We start from the raw sequence: 19,205 nt of genomic DNA, 5'->3' as shown, positions 1-19,205 counted from the left end.
GTTCTGAACAAACTCCAAACACCTTGGAAAATGTTCTTGCTGTTTATCTGTGATCTAGTGAAAGATCTGCTATTTCTCTGAATCCGTTGAAAGGAGATTGTCTAAAACCTGGAGAGAAACCCCTGAAAGTAGAGTTGACATTCAGATATCACCTTAAAAATAAAAAAGATAGTGCTGGGTGCAGGACAGGTCATTCGTTTATAATGGTCTCAAGAAACAAAGGATTTATCTGGGCAGGTATCCCATACATAGGCTATATATAAATTCAGGGGTTCTATTGCTAAAGGAAGAAGATAGGCATTTCTGCTAGACTTTAAAGTTATCTCATATATAATGTATATTATATACTAATATATATGTTTTATATTTATATGATTTTGTATTATAGACAATATATATTATATTATTATTTTACATGTACTTTATATATGGGATATATCACATATATGATATTATATGTCTCATAGTAGAAATTATGTTGTTTCAGCCTCTCTCGCTCTTAGGTGTAACCACACAATGAAGTTTTTGTCAATGAGATGTAAGTGGAAGTGGAAAGCATCCTGAAGGAAATCACAATGCCCTTCTTCCTATCTTCCTCTTTCCTGATGCCTAATGTGTAAACGGGACAGCAGAAGGCGAATTAGCCATTTCAGAACGCGAGGTGATCTTGGGAGAGGAGATCTAGGGAATGAAAGGCAGATGTGTTGAAACATCCAGTGAGGAGATGTTTCTTTGGAAAATGTCATGACAACCCTGTTCTGCCTGCATCTGGACTTGAGCAAGAGAAGTAAATATGGATCTATCATGTTTAAACCACAATTCCTGAATTCTTCTAAGCCATGGTTATCTTCTCCTTGCTGCTGAACCTCCTTCTAAACTCCTACAATACACAAACAGTCCAGTTTTGTGGAGGAAAGTTGATAATTCGATTTCAATAAATTTTATATAGAAGTGTAATCAAAACTCATCAAAAGAATTTGAAAAACATTCCAAAGGTAATGAGATAGTTGTCAGAGAATCGAATCATCAGCTTAAAAGAGGTGATAAATTTTTAATTCCTTGAGGACTTGAAAGTGCTTAGTTATTATTCTGTTAGCTATTACTCAGGTACACTCGGCAATAGTTAACTTGACATCTGAAGATCCTTTCCAAGCTTGTTACTGGATTATTCTGTTGCATTTATTTTTCCAAGGTTTGCATCAAAACTATGACACTAGAAACATGTTAGTTCGTAATATAGAGTGACAGTGTGCCAAACAGTGCCCAATGCTCCCAAAGTTAGTAGGAGAATTCATTTCCACAACCACTGTGTTCTCTTGAAGAGAAAAATAAAATCTGAGAAATCCTAGTTCTGAGTAGATTCGACGCACCTTGCAAAACATCCTTGCCATTTATCTCTGTTCTAGGAAAGGACTTACTGTTTCTCTGAATGTGTTGAAAGAAAATCTAAAAACTAGAAGTTCCTGCAAATGAGGTTGACATTCAGATATCACTTTAAAAAAAAATGATGAAACCATCTGGCAACAAGGTAATTCATCCGTACGTTATGGTCTCAAGAAATAATATGCAACCACCCTAAATAAACTGTGTTTCATTCCTCGTGACGGCACTGTGAGAAGTTATTGTCTTACTGTTTTATATGAAGAGGCTTCCAGAACCTCCACTGATGTGCATTTTTCCCTCACATGATTTTCCTCACCTCTGCCTAGTTTAAAGTGAATTCCTCTTCCAGGCAATCCTACTTATCCTTCTCTGGAAGAGTGCTTTCCCCCTCCCCACCCAAATTGCCAGTAAGGGCCCATTAATTAATCATGAAATCAATTTAGTAATTTGCAATAAGCATTTTACAAAAGAACTAAAATAGGATAGATAGAAGTCCTCAAGCACAGCGCATGTTTGAAAGGGAAGTACTCTTTTCTGAAAGGTTTGTGACAGCTCTGTGTTTCCTGGGTCGCAATCAAAACGCATTTTCTATGGGCCATTTATTATGGGTCATAATCAGGGAACGTTGAACAGACTGGCCTAGAAACAGTTACTCTCATTGTTGTACCTGGCCCTTCTCTGCTCAGAAATATTTTTTTTTCTTTTCCTCAAAATTCTGCTTAATAATCCACTTCTAAGAATCATTGGCTCCCCAGTGAGAATAGCCTTCCTGGAGATCCGGTACCACGTTCTCTGCTGTGTGACTGACAAAGGCAGCGAACACTCAGCAAAGTCCAGTCGGTAAAGCAAAGTCAGAGGCTACTGGATCACGCTGTTTATCTTGCACTTGGCTTCCGGACTCGATGAGCTTTAAGGTCTCACAACACTCAACAGAAGTGCATACAATTTTCTAAGTTCAGATGCCTCGTGATTTTCTACAAAAGCAAGAAAATGATGCTTTTTAAAACTTCCTGAAGAAACCCAGCCTTTTTGTGATTTTTTTTGGGTAATTCCTCCCCGGAACATTACAGGCTACAAAACTCCTTATGTAGGCCTTTACTGTATTTGATTGCTTAAAGCCAATTATTTAAAAATTATCATTTGACTTATTTTACTCCAGTGTACCCCAGTGGAATTTATCTCTGCTGAAGCTCATCCATTGGTTTTAAGCCCATGTTTAACTGTGTTGGTATAAGTGGTCCCATCAGGATCAGTATGTAGAGAATCTATTTATCCTTACCATTTATTGTGTGATCTTGTTCTCAATGGCATCTATAATTTAATTAATAATCATCATTGTTATGATAAATTTTTGAAAGTTCAAATAACCGATATTTACTCATTTCCTTTTGTCCACAAATCCATGTACAGCTCAAATAGATGATTTAGTTATGGCTTCCTGTTCTCAAAGATCACATAATCCGAAGACAGCTATCTTAACTGGGCTCAGGGACCAAACACTCAATCCACATTGTCAGTACCTTTAGCATTCTATATTTGATTGCAGATAAGTGTTTGAAATATGGTTAAGCTATATTATATATTTTTAGATCCTTTGTGATTTATTTTTTATCATCCTCTCTGAGCTGCAAAGCATAGGCTTTCTGGTTTGGCGTGGAGGCCAGGAGAGCAGGCTCCCTCTTCAGGTAAAACATTGAAATGAAACTAGGTCCGTGGTGGTAAACCAAGAGATCTCATACCAACATTTTAATCAAGAATTTCCAACAAGAGAGGAGATAGCCATATTTCAACTCAGTAAAAAACAACTCTCATTTTTCTGTCACCAAAGGGTCTTATCTCTCTTTAATCAATGAGTTTCAAATGCCTAATTATTTCAGACATAAAAATAAAAGAAATATAATTAAAGAATATTTCATGTTACTTTATTGTGGCATGCCTTTTTGGTAACTTTATATATTTTGTGCTTTGGGGGCATTTTGAAATTATATGTGAATGGAGCAGTGGAAATACCATAATGTAGATCTATTTATTATCAGTATTTTTTTTTGCAAACAATGGAACTAGGGGGAGTGACTTATTACATTCAAAAATGAGTCAAAAAAATTGTGTTGCTGTTCTAGAGCCCCCTACTAATGGTAGGCAAATGTTCAGCCCTCGTGCCCTGGGTGTCTCATTGGTCACTCTTTCTGCCGAGAATAAGCAATGAGGCCACTGAAGGATATCATGGAAAGCCACGGATTTTGGTGCCGCCATAATACTGTGCTCCTGGGCATCGTGAATCTTTGTGACAAACCCCGGAAACAGGCTCATGGATATCTGAAGAACTAACTCAAGTAGCTTCTTGGACTAAGTCCAGCTGGCTAAAGCTCAACGCAGATAGAACAAAAGTGAACCTAACTAAAAAGAGGAGAAATTGGCGATCTGACAGGAAACCCAATATCAACTCTTTTTAAGGGCCAACATTGTCAGGCTAGTGAGTAATTTTGTGGTAAATTGCTATTTTCAGAACCCCCAAGGAATGCATTGGTGAAAAATGCATTCTTTCACCTCTAACTCATCAGGAAACCAAGAGCCAGACATGAAGTGTAATTCTGGAAAGTATTGTCTCGAATTTACTCAATACGCAGTCTGACTAGTTTAAAGTGAAAACATACAGAGAGCAGACATGTTATCACCAAGTAGAACCCCATAAAGCACTCAACTCGGTCTGTGTAGAAAGCAATCAAGGACAACCTCTTAGTGAAGTAAACACTGAGCCAAGGGTCAAGAGTCCAGGCTTTGTTGCTAAACTTGCCGTGTGGGTTTATACTTACCTCCTTTACTCCTCTTTTCTCCTTCATTTGAAATAGTTCATATATACCAAAATTATGGAGAGAATACATATATTTGTACCTAGCTTTGTCAGATCTTAACATTTGGACTTATTTCCTTCTAATTGTTTTTAAAAATATGAAACAGCAAAGACGGTTGAAGTCCTCTGACTGTCTCATTCTCTTCGCATCCCCATTCTCTCCAGCTCCACAAGTGTAAGCACTGTTCTGACTTCTGCTGTCATTCCCATGCCTGTTATCAAACTGTTACATCAGAGGTACAGATCCATAAACACTGCTCAGGATTGTGTGGTATGTTCGTAAATTCTGTACAGATGATATGAGGTGTACATTCAAAAGTCAGCAGGAATGGGAGGGTTAAGAGCAGGCGCCCCGCCTCACTGTCTGGGTTCAAATAAGAGTTGTACCACTTCCTTCCCGTGAGCCTTGGGCAAATTACTTAAACCTGCTATGCCTCCCTTTTCTCATCTTTTAAACAGAAAACATAGTAGAATCTATCTTATAAGTTATCATGAAGATGAAATACATCTAGAATGTCCTTGAACAGTGCCTGGCACAAACTAAACACGAGGTGTTATCTGTTACTATTCAAACATTTTATCGTATTCCATATGACTGGATTCCATGTTATGTAACTAGCCTCCTCCTGATGAACATTTGAGTTGTTTCCCATTTTATACTCTTATAAACATTCTTCAACAGATCTCATGTTGTATATGTGGCCAGTTTTCTGTAGCAACTATACCTAGGAATGAAACTGCTGGGTTTTAGATCAGCCCAACCTCGGCTCTAGCAGATGTTAGCATATGGCTCTCCAACATGTGGTAAAAATTCTCACTGTTGCTCCAAGCTCCTGTATCCTCACCAATTTTAGTGCTGCCTGAGCATAATTTCTGCATTTGTAAAATAAGGAGGAGTGAATTAGATGAGCTCTGGAATCTTTTCGCATTTTCCATACTCTCTGATTTCCTTTCCATGCATTTCCCACTTTCTCCCTTCACCTAGAGATAAACTAGTCCAGTGAATAGCAAGCTTTTCTTTTGAGTCTATAAGTCTGCTGTTTGGTATTTTATACTCTGAACAGTCTACAGACCAAGATATCCAAAAATACCATTTCTGTAATCATAGGAAGAACGTTACCTAAATTGACAGTGTTTTAGACAGGCATACTTCCAACACTGTTAAAACAGATCAGTAGTTGCCAAACTTTTTAAAACAATGGGCTTCTTTTTTCTTTTTTTTTTTTTAATAAAAATATAACCTGAATTTCAAACTCTGCTTGCTCCTTTTTTTTTCTTTTGCTTACTTCTAACACATATCTTACAGAGTGGCAAAAAGCTTCTTGTAATGCAACTGTCAGTATTGCTTTGTTGAACTCTGAAATTAAGAAATACTAAAATGCTTCAGTTTGTCCATCACTTTATCCATTACATTTGCATATAAATTTTATTTGATCGTGTTTTAATTTTAGACTGGCATATAGTGTGCTATGCTAAAATCTTCTGGAAATCTGCATGTTAGGGGAAAAATGCCCATTATTGCCAAAGAGCTCTGATGTTACTACCTGTAATTTCTGTGAATAGTCCCCCTCCCCCCCCCCCCCCCCCCCCCGCTTTGAAAGCTGTTAGTTGTAGACCAACATTGCCACCTAATGGTAAGAAGTTGAATCACATCATATTTCAAGTTGGAAAAGTTGGGGTTTTTTAAAGATGTTCGCAAAACTCTGAAGTGATCTGTTCCTATGAGAACATTACATTGCAGCAGAGTTGGGGGGGGGTACAGAGTAAACACTTCTCAGACACACTGGCAAGACTAGCTGATTGAGTCTCTGCCATCGATGAGTCCCAGAATTCTCTCTCATCTGCTCTCAGATGGTTACTAAAGATCTTCACATTTCAACCAGCCCTCCCTTGTCCTTATATCAAGCCTGTCCTAATCTTAATATGTTAAGACAGCTGATTAGAGTCTGGAATCAGTATGGTATATGGGTGGTTTTGGATTACTAAAAGGTGAGTTCCTGCTTTGACATTCACCTGTACCCAGGTCAGCGTCCTTGCCATGAGTCTCCCCAAAGACCCGTATTTCTTGTTTTTTAAAAAAGATTTCTGTATGAAGCCAGAACCCAGATGTGAACCTCTGCATTGCATTCCAGGTATCTAAACTAGAACCCCACTACCACCTGTCAGAGCCTCCAGCTGGAGGAGTCATGGAAAAGGAGTGGGCTAAGCCTTCCTGACCCCAAGTCTTTGAAGCAAGAATCTGCCATTTTTCCAATATAAGCATCAGAAAGACTCATAGAGCTGTGGGTCAGAGTTCATGAAATCAGAACACTAGGATGTCTCTAGCTGAAATCAGACTCAGAGTACCCACCCTGCTGGGTGCTGTGACTGGGGCCGCTTCTCCTCGGGAGCCAGGCCCTGAGTCAGGTACGTAATCCTCACTTGTTCCTATCTTAGCAGATCAAGCCTCTTTACAGTGTCTTAGAGGTTTTTATAACAGGCAACAAACAGCACAAAGAATAAAATGCGTGTGAAGGAGAAGGAAGAAGAAGAAGAAAAAAAAAAGAGTTAAAAGAGCAGTTGTCTCAGGCAGAAACCATGTTATATATTAATTACAACCCATCCACTCCTGAACTAGTCACTTCCTCTGTAGTGAAGAAAGACTTGCTAGCTGATATTGAAGAGATAAAATGTAAAATGTCAACATGAAACTGGAAACACCATGTACATTCGTCGTAGAATAGAATATACTCTACCATAGACATACACCGATCAAGGTCCAGATAAATATCTGAAATGTCAAATTAGCAAGATATCATGTTAAGTCGTATTATTACAGGCAGAGATAGAAATTTTGTATCAATTCCAGAGATCTCTGTTAAGAAGAATTTTTTTTAACCGTATCTGGGTTAAGCAGTAGAAAGCTGTATGATTGATTAGCAATGTCTCCCACAGCTACACACTTGTCATAGAGTTCCATTTTCTGAAATTTCTAGAACAATCCCATTTACTCCTTCCTGGTTCTCTAGTTAGGTGCTTCTCAAGCTTTAATGTGGGCATGAATCACCCAGGGATCTTGCTAAAAAAGCAGATTCTAATCCAGCAGTCCTGGGGTAAGGCTTGAGATTCTGAATTTCTGAGAAGTTGCCTGATGACGGCCATGTTGGTCCACAGAACTTACATAGCTCCTTTCCGAACATTACAACAATTTCCTTTGTTAATCATCCAGCAATAGAATGGTTTTTATACCTTTTTTCATTGCTGGCCAGTCAGATAAGGAAGATAGTGACCATTGCTGCCCAGGCCTTAATAATCAGCGAATTTTAAAGATTTATTATAGCAGTACAAACTGAGGGTTGCTGGAGGGGCAGTGGGTGGGGGGGGATGGAGTAAATAGTGATGGGCATTAAGGAGGGTACTTGTTGTAATGAGCACTGGGTGTTATATGCAGCTGATGAATCACTGAATTCTACCCCAGAAACTAATACTACACTATATGTTAACTAACTTGAATTTAAATAAAATCTTGAAAAGAAAAAATATATTATAAAAGATTCTTATTTTTTTACCTTTAATGTTACATATTTATATATAATATGCGAAGTCTAATTTGTCACACTTCTATCATGAGCACTTTCTCTCCACCACCCTTCCTAAGTCCCAGACTACGATGATTAATGCCCTTAAAATGACCCTGAAACTCTAAAAGATCCTAAACTCCCTAATAAATTATCAAATAAATAATATTCACTATAGTTTTAGAACTTATTTTACTTTATTGCATTCTAATTCTTTTTAAAATGGTATCCTGAACATGACGTACACGGTAATTCCCAGATGCTCCTCCATAATGTGAAATGCCTGCAAGTGAGGGATACTTAACTTGGTCACTTTTATAAAGAGTATTACATAAAAGGAGCATATATGAAAAAACCAGAAGATATAGATACTGACAAGTTGATCATTCTATACCTTTGCACATTATCCGTCTGAAAAATCCTAAGGACGATGACCCTTTAATCACAGTACCTCCTAAGCGAGTGTGCTTGCCCTACACCCAAGCACATTCTCTTTACGGAAAAATTCCCCAGCTGAATCTTCCTCTTCTTCCCGTTTAGAGTTGCTTAATCACATCGTCAAAACGATCATGAGGCACGTCCTTGTTAACCACCAGCTTTTCAGTCCTGTGTGGAGTCCAGGAGCCCACTTTCAACTCCTTCAGATCCTTCAAGAGCTGAAAATTCTGTGTCAATTAGCGGTTTCAGAAATCTCTCAACTTTGGTTAGTCTTTGCTTCAGTTTCTGCTGCATTGACTCATACTCAGCCAAGATCCGAGCAAACCTTGTTTGCAAGAGGTCTACTGACCCCTCCATTCGGGTGACCTTCTCTTCGAGATCTTTAGGATCACCTCCAGCATTTGCAATATTTATATCCAGTAGACCATCTTTCATCAAGATTTGCTTTCCCTTCTCTTCTAGCATACTTTTGGCATCTGGGTACTCGGTTAGAGCTTCCATGAGGTCATCTTTTGAGAGACAGAACAGATCTGAGTAGCCAATACTTCTAATATTGGCTGTTCGTCGATTGCCAGCTTTGCTGCCTTTAATGTTAAGGATACTGATCTCACCAAAGTAGCTGCCGTCACTCAAAACCACAAACTGAGTGATTCCATCATCTGCCACCACAGCGAGTTTGCCTTCTTTGATGATGTACATCTCTCGTCCAATATCCCCCTTCTTGCAAATGTAATCTCCAGGACTGTAGACTTGGGGTTGCAATTTCAAGACCAACTCCACCAACAGACCAGCTTCACAGTCTGCAAAAATACGCACCTTTTTTAAAGTGTCTAAGTGTACGTTGATGGCAATCTCTGCTCTCAGCTTATCAGGGAGATACTTCAGGACTTCTTTCTCATCAACAGTTTTTTTGTTGGTCCACAGATAGTCGAACCATTTGATAACCCTCTTTTCCATATCTTTGCTTACATTTCGAAAATGCATATATTGCTTGATCGCGTCAATTCTTGCTTGAAATTCCGCTCTGGCAGCATTCATGTTGGAAATCATAGAACCTATGTTACCAACAATGGTAGCAAAAATTAACACTCCAATTAAGAAATCAACCACCACAAAGACATACTCAGAATCCCTCACAGGAGGCGGTGTTTCACCAATTGTGGTCAAAGTCAGGGTAGACCAGTAAAGGCTGTATACGTATTTTCTAGCCAAACGGCCAAATTCGGGATCATTAACATCAGGATACACCCATGTATCATTTCCAAATCCAACAGCTTTGGAAATAGAGAAGTACACACATGCATTCCAGTGGATAATGATGACGATGTACATAACAAGGTTAGAAATCCTAAAGATGTTTGGGTAGTTTGTTCTTGTTTCTGTTCTCTGGAAGAACTCAAACATTCGAGAGATCCTTAACAGTCTGTTTAATCTAATTTCTGGATAGTTCCACCCCAGCTTAAAATACAGCAGATCAGTGGGTATCACTGATAGAAAATCAAGTTTAAATTGCAAGTTTGATTTATATTTCTCTATGAGTTTAGTCTCTTCCTTCACCAGCAGTCCTTGTTCTAAGTAACCTAAAATAGAAAAAAAAATTTAATTTTTTTTCATTTTTATGCCATTATGAATTTTTCTAAAATAACCCTCAATGGACTTCACTGAGTTCAAAACAAGAGTTGATTTCCAATAGGGGCACATGGGTGGCTCTTGGTTAAGTATCCTACTCTTGGTTTTGGCCCAAGTCATGATCTCATGGGCCACGAGATCGAGCCCCTCATGGAGTCCCGCATCGGGCTCTGCGCTCAGCGGGGAGACTGCTTGAAAATTCTCTCCCTCTGCCCCTCCCCCACTTGCTCTCACTCCCTAAAATACATAAATAAACAAATATTTTTTAAAGGAGTTCCTTTCCAATAAACATGCTTTTAACAATGTAATAAGATAGGAGTACTGATCAACGTATGGCTATGGAAAAAAATCTTTTTAAGAAATAAAAAATAAAACTCTGTAAGTGCAAAAGTGAGAGCTTATATGCAATGTATACATATGTTGTATATATACAAATCTCTCTAGATCCAGTATCTCTACCCAGATAAAGCCATTCCTTTAATGAACAGTGTTCTTGGAAATTTTTCTAAACACCCTAGCACTGTGCCTAACGCCTCATGCCACTCTCTTGTCAGAATCCTAGCCCCTCCCTTGAAGTTTGGGTACTGGCCTTACTGCCTATCATGTGTATTCTTGCCTTGTTCCTTCAATGTGAAGAGTAAGTGTCCTTCAGAGGTTCGTTTCCTCTCCTTTTTGTCCCCCAGGCTTCCTTAGTCATCTGGGACCTTCCCTTCTCCTATGTTGCCACAGTGGGCCTTGAATTTCAGCATTCTGATACATTTCACTAGGGAAAGAATTTGTTCCTCTTCCTATACCCACTAGCAGAGCTGTGAGTAGGACAGAACAATGGGAGCACTGCTCCAGCACACGGATATTTACAGCATGTCCCTATTTTACATAATGATTCTTAAGTGTTATTCTCTGTACAGCGGTTACCTTTGCACACAGAGCGCAGTGTAGAAACGATAAGCTTATACCTACTTAACAAGAATACTTAAGGGGAAGCTATCAGATCCCGCTCCCTGGTCAATAATGCCTCACCATGACCACAAAGTTGAATTAAGGATTTGTGTATTGTTACAAAATTTCTAGTGCAGCTCTGCTGGGCACAGTGATTTCCTCCATGTCTCTTCATGGTATCTCTCTGTTAGGTAGCACTTACCCTTTTACCACAGAGCTGGCAGAACATTTCTGTTCTCTTTATTCCTTTCACATGGCACTAACCCAAAGGACAAGTTAATGGGGGAAAGCCACCAAGCCACATTCAAAGGTTGCCTAGTGAAGTGAATCGGTTGTAGTGACCAAGGTTTGTGGGTAGGCATATGGTACTCTTGCTTTCAACAGTGCCTTTTCCTCTAAGATAGATTTTTGTGAGTTTATTTTGAAGAATACTTGAATTACAAAATTTAAATTATACTATAGAGATAGAAACACAAAATTACAAAATATCCTAAGCCGAACATATTTACCTGTCCTTGTTCGTACAAACATATCAAGAAGATAGATTATATCTGATAGGTAGTCAAAAATGAGCCAATATTCTAGGTAATCAGACTGAAGTTCATCAAAACATGCTCTGTAAAAGAAAAACTTGTGTAAATAAAATGAAACGGGGCGAGTTTAAGTAAACGTCCTCTCTGCATGATTTGTCTCGTGAGAAGAGATATAATGCACTAAGACTAAGAGGGTCCTTACAGTCCATTTACTCAACCATGGCTTTCCTGAGTCTGAGCAGTGGATTTAGTTTTCTCTTGCTTCTGAATTCCAACATGCTTTCCATTATACTAGTCTACATTGTGAAGACATCAAATAAAAATAAATGGCCTAAGCTAATGTCAAAATACACTGGGTTAAACACATTGATAATCAGGCTCTTATTGACTATCTGTACCCAAAATGCTTCAAGGAATTGTGCTTAGTTCTGGATGGCTGAGATGCTTACGGTCTAAAAGACAGAGAACTATAGAAATCACTTGGGAAACACATCTTGATCTAAAACAACCTAGATCTTGGTCTTTTTCTACTCGCGGCCACATTTTTTTCTTTTAGGCCAAAACATAAATAAATAAAATAACAAAGTTTCTCCCAAAATTCTAATTAAATGGTTCAGCAATCAAAAGTTTAAAAATATCCTCCCACTCCCCATCCCAGTACTGGATTTCTAGGTATATTGGGAACCAAAGCACCTACTGCTGATCTTAGGAAAACACCCTGAGAATAACGCAACCTCTCTTTACAAGCTGTGGTGGAGATAAGAGGTCTGTCCCGAAGAACCCTTGACCGAACTGTTAAGTCAGGTAACTTAGAAACTAGAAGAAGCAGGTTGAGATCCACAAAAATATATAGATACCTTGCAATAACCATAGTCCAGTTGTACATTACAGGTAAAGTGATGCAAAAGAGCCAGTTGTAATATACGTTTCCCGAGGGATCAATAACCATGACTTCTTTCTTCTCCCTAGCAGCAATTAGAAATAAAGTGGGAGGTTACCAAGAAACAAGGACATTTTTATTTCACATATCAAATACGGTTATGTTTATCACCCACAATTAATGAAACAGAAGTAACTCGAACAGAACTCACTCTACGGGGAGAAAACTAGCTTGGCATGAGTGCGATAGACGTAAGAAACCGCTTAGTGAGGACTGGATAGATAGTTACAGTACTAGTCTTACATTAAACCTCACATTAGACTCTTTAAAGGCCCTTGTTTTATTGTGATGCTGCAGACGTTTCTATCAATCCGCCACTGGGAAGGAATGGTGGCACAGATCATGCTAAACTCTGAATATTCCATAGACCTTTTGGTAGGTTATGGGTGGGAGAGAATAGGGTGTTGCCACTCCTCCTACCAGGTAACAAAACAGTCAGGAACTGTGCTCTGAACTATGTTTTCCACATATATGGAAAGAAGAATACAACACAATCTAATAAAAAGTCCTTATTCATAAACATCTATGAAGGATGAAGAAGCAATAGAGAGCAGGGGGGGGGGAAGGAAGGAAGGAAGGAAGGAAGGAAGGGGAAGGAAGGAAAGGATGAGGGAAGGAAGGAGGGGGAGAGGGAAGGAGAGAGAGAAGGAGGGAGAGAGAGAGGGAGGGAGAGAGAGAGGGAGGGAGGGAGGAAATATATGATCAAATGGAAAACTTTTTAAATTTTCTAGTAACAACCTACATTGGGTTTGGGGGGGTTTTTTGTTGTTGTTGGTGGTGGTGGTGGTGAGGTTTTTTTGGGTTTTTTTAAAGATTTATTTTTAAGTAATCTCTACACCCAACATGGGGTTTGAACTTGCAACCCCAAGATCAAAAGTCACATGTTTTATTGACTGAGCCAGCCTGGCACCCCAAGCCCATATTATTAAGGATTTTTCCCTTTGTAAAAACCTCAACAGCTTTCCAGCAGGCACAAATAAGTGAATATTATCTGGTAAAGAGTTTTATTTAAGTTTAGGAAACAATTTTCCCTTTAGTAAAAAAGTAAAAAGGTAGCTTTGAAAATGTCACTCAGCCTTACCCTCATGAAATTCTAACCCTCAAATGTTTGTTTAAAAAGGATCATTCAGGGGCATCTGGGTGGCTCAGTGGGTTAAGCGTCTGCCTTCAGCTCAGGTCATTCGGATCCAGTCCTGCATCAGGACTTCCCTCTCCCTCTCGGCTCCCCCTGCTTGTGCTCGCTTTTACTTTCTCTTTCTCTCTCTCTGTCAAATAAATAAATAGAATATTTAAGACAAAAGGATCTTTCAAATGGCTGGTGTTTTAATAAGCATTTGTACTGCTCTCAAAATTAAGCATGGCTTTTGCAAGGAAATTTGCTTACTTTTGGAATATTTGCCATACAGTATTTATGACTCAAAAATGTTAATAGAATTATTAAATTTTTATTTCAATTAAAAAAATTAATGTTAAGACCTAGGCACCCAATTTTCTTGAAACCCAAGTATCTCCCAATGGTAAATTTATCTTCACCAGAGCTCAAGGAAGCTAATTAACCATAACATTGAAAATTCTTGATGAGAAAACTAAGAATAAAGCTGCCACTGCTCATTTTAAGGAAATTAGAAAAAAAAATTTGATTCACATTTTCTAACAATTTATTTAATCTTTTACACAGGGCTTCATAACCATAAACTTTCAGGAAATTACCCTGAATTACCATCCAAAATCCATTATACATTTGTTCCTAATTTCAATGCCACTTACTCTTCTTTCTTATCTTTGCCTTTCTCCTCTTTTTTTTCCTTCTCTTTTTCTTTTTCTTTCTTCTTTTTCTTCTCTGAGTCCTTTTTATTTTCATTTTTATCATCTGGTTTGCTAAAAAGTGAGAGATCTAGTTAGTAGTAAGATATGAAAATGTCATGGGCCAAAAAATCTGGGATCACTCATGCCAAAGTCTAACTTACCTCTTCTTTTCTTTTTTCTTTTTCTTTTTTTCCTTTGGTTCTCTAAAGAAGAAATAATATCTAAGTCACAGAATCAAATTATATTCTGACTTCCATACTTATTTACTTTCTTCTCTATTGAGCAAGAATTCTGAGGCTTGGGTTCAGAGACCTGCCCCCATGCTCAGGGACCAGAAATCTGGTCTTCTAATGGAGAGTTCTACAAAAATGGACATGCACCCAGATGATAAAACAAACAAGCAAAAATTCCTGGGTTAGTGATGTGGAAAACTGAAGGAAATGTAGGTGGATAAAGGCATAAACCCAACAAGGGAAATTTAGGAAACAACAGCCCTCAAGGGTGCAATTTCAAAGTCTCCATGTGTCCAAAAAAGGTTATTATTTAAAATTTAAGCTTCTTGATATCACTTATATCTATTACTGAGTAAGAGCTTTGAGAATTTCGAGAAAAGGCCATCAGTCTTCTTTAGGGGGGTAATCCTGAAGGCAGCAGTTTTTTATGAATAGCCAAAAAGCTCCACACAGTGAAATCCTAATTCTCAGAATCATTTATTGGATTTGAGATCACTTTTTTTCTACATGCAATTTCTTCTGAAGTGGAGATTATGTGGTTAGAGGCCTCTTTCTACAGTTGGCTCTCTCTCTATCAGCTGAAGAATGGATTCCGGAATCAGGCAGACCTAAGCTCAAAATAGGCTGCCATTGTTGGCTCAGATGTCTTCAGAAAGTTTATTATTCAGGCGTGAATGAACTGGCATCTCTCTACCAGGAGGGTAGTCAGAGAGGTTGTTAAAGGGAGGGAGATAGGTCTGGGCCTCAAAGTATAGGTAAGAGTTGGCAAAGTTGAGAAGAAGCGTGAGGATGTTAACGGGAAGAAAATTTTCAGGTGTGAATGTACAAATGAATTTAGTCTGTGTATGAATAGCCCAGCAGAAGTGGAATGCTGCTATTGAGGAGAAACAGGAAACAGAAAGGATAAGGAGGTGGGGCTTGGCACCTAAGGTTGTCATGTACAAAGGGGAACAGAACATACAACTGGATAAGTGAGAATGGATTGCTATAAGAGCACACCCTTGTGATACAGGTTTTAACACCCTAACACAGATCCTAGGAAATGGAGCTGACACACTGCTTGGATGGCTCCCAGAAGCTCAGAAAAGGTGACGGCACATGCTAAGTGGAATAAATTACAAAGTGCCATGGTGGGTGGTAGAGGAAGGTATCAGAAAGACTCAGAGAAGTGGTATGCTGAAGTGGACATTCCAAATAAGGAAGACAGCCCACCAACTGACTACGATCCCTCAGAGGACTCAGCGGACACAAAAATGATAAGGAGTGTGCTGGTGGGAGGGACACTGGCATTGATGAGAAACTCAGTCGCACTGTCCTCTGGAAGCCAGGGCTGATAGTGGGAGATGCTGAACTGGATACAGAACTGGTTCCCTGAGAGCAATATGGATGACAGAACCTGGGAATAAGAAATCAGCGGCAGTGTTTACTCATCAGAAGAGAGATGGGTCCAATAACTGTAATTAACATTAAGGTGAGCATGGGTAGGCAGGGGACTTGACCCACAGAGAGCTATGGAAGAGGTTAACAGAATACTCTGTTCCTAGATAGATGCACATCCTTTTGGCTTGTCAGGGTACTGTTTAACGTATACAGTCAAAACAGATCAGGAATGGATAATCAGGAGATTGAGAGCAACTTAACCCAATAAAAAGTCATGCACCCAGATGAACAGTTTCTAAACCTGAGTCAGTTCCCAGAAATGAAACCACTGACTGAAGGAAAAGCCAAGCCCCCATGAAGAAGGACTCTGCCAGACCACGACAAGTGGATTCAGCAATGATTTCCCCAGTCTCTTCCCCACAGAAAACCTGTGATCATTTACTTAGGTGACTGTACCCTGGGGAAAAAGGGAATACCTAGATACGTTAAAGACTATTTGGCATGAGACCCAAGCTGATATTGAGACCCAGGGACTGATGCATCATCATGCCTCCCATTAAAATGGGGGGAAAGCATATGGTAGCTTGGTAATAACAGAATCCTGTACAATATATGACTTATGACTTATGGGACTTCCACTGGGTCTAAAGACCCCCACTGTGGTCATTTCTCCAGTTCCTCAGTGTAAAAGTGAAATGTATACATTTGGTCATTGGTAGAACCCTCATCCCTACTAGTTCCTTGGCTTGTAGAGTAAGAGCTACCATAATGGGAAGGGCCGAGCGAAAGCCCTCAAGCTGCCTCCCACCTGCCAGCTGAAAACAACATTGCATCCTGGACAGGAAAGAAAATGTAATCTTTAAACACCTCATGCATGCAGGGATGGTAGTTCCCTCTCACCACCATTTAATTCAATGTCTGGTCCCTACAAAAAGCACATGGATACTAGTGGCTGGCAGTAGACTACCGCAAAACCAACCACAGAGTAGCCCCAACTGCAGCTGCCTTGGCAAATGTGAAAAACAATGCACTCATGCAATCTAGACCATACACCTAATGTTCTGGGTCAGTCATCCTGAGTGTGTTATTTCTTATCACTATCAGGGAAGAGGATCAGAAATAGTTATGAGATGGAAAGCAGCACACATTTATAGTCTTTTCCAGGGCTATGTTATCTCTCCTGCTCAATGTCATGACACAGCCTAGAAGCACCTGGATCATCTGGACATTCCTCAGAATATCACACTGGTCCACTCTATCAATGGCATCGTGTTAATAGGGCCTTGAACGAGGATTAACTAACCATGGGACAGAAAATGAGTATTGACCACGGGCTGGATTCCATCAGAATTAACAAGTTATAAGGTTGTACAGCAATCCATCACATGATGAAGTGGTTTATCTGGGATCAAGCATGTGGCACAGTACCGTGCCCCCATGTCATCCATTGTATCGGTACCTATTCCTCAACTCTCCACCATGGCCATATGTGGGGGTCTTACAGAAGCAGTCGATGGAGCATGGCCTACATGGATCAGCCTGACATTGGGATGCAAGTCGAAACGGGCTGTGTCTACACTATAGCCTTACTGAGAGGTGACCCTAAAAGATAATGGTAAAGTTAATCTTCCCAGTAGCACAGCTTCAAGCAGTGCACCATCACCCACTTTGTATGGAAAAGAAAACGACCATGCATGGGTCTGGGAACCAAGGAGTTGAAGTAGGAGTGACTCACATGGGGAGTGTGTCCTTCTCATCCCCACAGCTTTATGGTCTGTGGATCTAGAGGTTTCCAGATGGATCATGTATCTTCCAGGCAACACAGTTAGCGTCCCATTAAACATTAAGCTATGACTACTCCCCAGTCAGCTTGGGCCCCTTGTGCCAAAAAACCAATAGGCAAGAAAGGGAGTCACCATACTGACAAAAGTAACTGACTTCTTTCAGCACAACCAGAGAGTGTTGCTGTTATACAGGGGGGAGGGGGCGGGGGGACACTATATTTGGCACATAGGTGATCTGCTCTGGTGTCTTTGGTGTTCTTGAGCCCAGTTTTAGTGGTAAATGTACAAATACAGCAGCTATAACTCAAGAAAGGTACGGTGACCAGGGGCCCAAACCCTTTAGGGATAAGAGTCTGTATCATTCATCCCACCAAGTAAATCATCTAGACCATCAGAAGTGCTGACCACAGGTAACAGGATTCTAGAATGAGGAGGAAAGGAGGGCATAGCAATTTCAGTTAAAGCCTCAAGAGCAGCTGCAGCTGTCAGGGGCCTAGGTTTAACGCATTAACCTTCCTCTTATAAGCTTCCTTGGAAAAAAAGAACAAGACTCCTGGAGGAGGTATTTCCAAATTGGGTGAATTTTCTATATGAAGAAAACGGACCTGAACAGTGCAGAAAGTGTGCTGTCTGGATGCCGTAGCACAGAGTTCTGGCACTCATTCCCCACCGGCCAAGAGTATTGGTTGCTGACAGCTTCACAGACTCCCTCTCCTTTGGCTGGCCTTGGCTGAAGAAAACCACCATGCTCAAAGCTTTGACCCCCATCCTAGGGGCTGCCCTCACCCAATGACTGTGCATGAGGGCAAAGGCCCAATCCTACCGCCTAACTATGACACAGCTCTGAAGGGCCATCCCTGCTTTAGATCTCCCCACATCAACTCTATCCTCTGAAGTTCAACTTCTCCCTCTGCCAAGTCCCTGCTCCCCCAACTCCCTCCTAGATATCATTCCTAAAAGCATCCCAATAACCCTTTGCACACAAACCTCCCTCTCAGAGATTGTCTCCTAAGGAACTTGACCTAAAACAGATTGGTTTAGAATAGAAAGGATTACTGATCGTTTGTTTATTTTTGTCCACAAGGAGAGGCAATTGTATTTACACTATAGACAATGGTTTTCCATATGTATTCAAACACATACATACATACATATACATACATACATACATACATGCTCCTTTGAATAAGGGCAGCCACATTTTTCAAAAGTAAATAACCAAATTGACAAAATAATAGAATACCATTGCCGTTGTATTAGCTAGAGTTTTCCTATAAAGATCTCCTCTACAGCAGCTTCAGATCTATTCCTACCTTTTCACTGGTGTTCTTTAAAAGCAAAGCTTTGGTTTTCTATTGTAAATGTACTTACTGCTCCTTATTGCTGCTGTTGTTAACATTGAAAAGCGCAAGGGCACCAGGCAGGTACTGCTCCCTGGAATAGGAACAAGTACAGTGAAATCAGAATAGTCACCATCTGTATAACGTCCATGGTAAGCAGTCTTAAAGGACAAATTATTTTTAGTTACTAACTACTGTCTAGACGATTTTTGAAAACATAGAGCCTCCGTGAAGCTGAAGTTGCTGAATATCAGTGCTGTGAACCAAAGTGATTAGTAAATACCGACTAATCAACGTTAGCACCAGAAATTAGCATCCTCCATGACCTCAAGGGAGCCACCTTGGATGCCGCACTTGCCAGCAAGAGACCTAAGACTTACACTGTCAGGGAA

General features: G+C 39.8%; 1 protein-coding gene across 1 annotated transcript in view; it reads right to left on the bottom strand.

Moving 5' to 3' along the window:
• Window positions 1-7,987: 7,987 nt before the first annotated feature.
• CNGA1 (cyclic nucleotide gated channel subunit alpha 1) overlaps window positions 7,988-19,205 on the bottom strand; it is a 13,950-nt gene continuing 2,732 nt past the window's right edge. The window contains exons 4-9 of the mRNA XM_008701454.2: window positions 18,845-18,907; window positions 14,238-14,279; window positions 14,038-14,148; window positions 12,188-12,295; window positions 11,307-11,413; window positions 7,988-9,809 (exon numbers count right to left, since the gene is read on the bottom strand). Coding sequence (XP_008699676.1) covers window positions 8,392-9,809; window positions 11,307-11,413; window positions 12,188-12,295; window positions 14,038-14,148; window positions 14,238-14,279; window positions 18,845-18,907 — 1,849 coding nt within the window. The 3' untranslated portion in view covers window positions 7,988-8,391. The remainder of the gene's footprint in view (window positions 9,810-11,306; window positions 11,414-12,187; window positions 12,296-14,037; window positions 14,149-14,237; window positions 14,280-18,844; window positions 18,908-19,205) is intronic.

The sequence above is a fragment of the Ursus maritimus genome, unplaced genomic scaffold (genome assembly GCF_017311325.1).
Source record: "Ursus maritimus isolate PB19 unplaced genomic scaffold, ASM1731132v1 scaffold_8, whole genome shotgun sequence".
NCBI classification, from domain to species: domain Eukaryota; kingdom Metazoa; phylum Chordata; class Mammalia; order Carnivora; family Ursidae; genus Ursus; species Ursus maritimus.
Note: the sequence above shows the minus strand (reverse complement) of the source record. Positions and strands in the feature narration are given on the sequence as shown.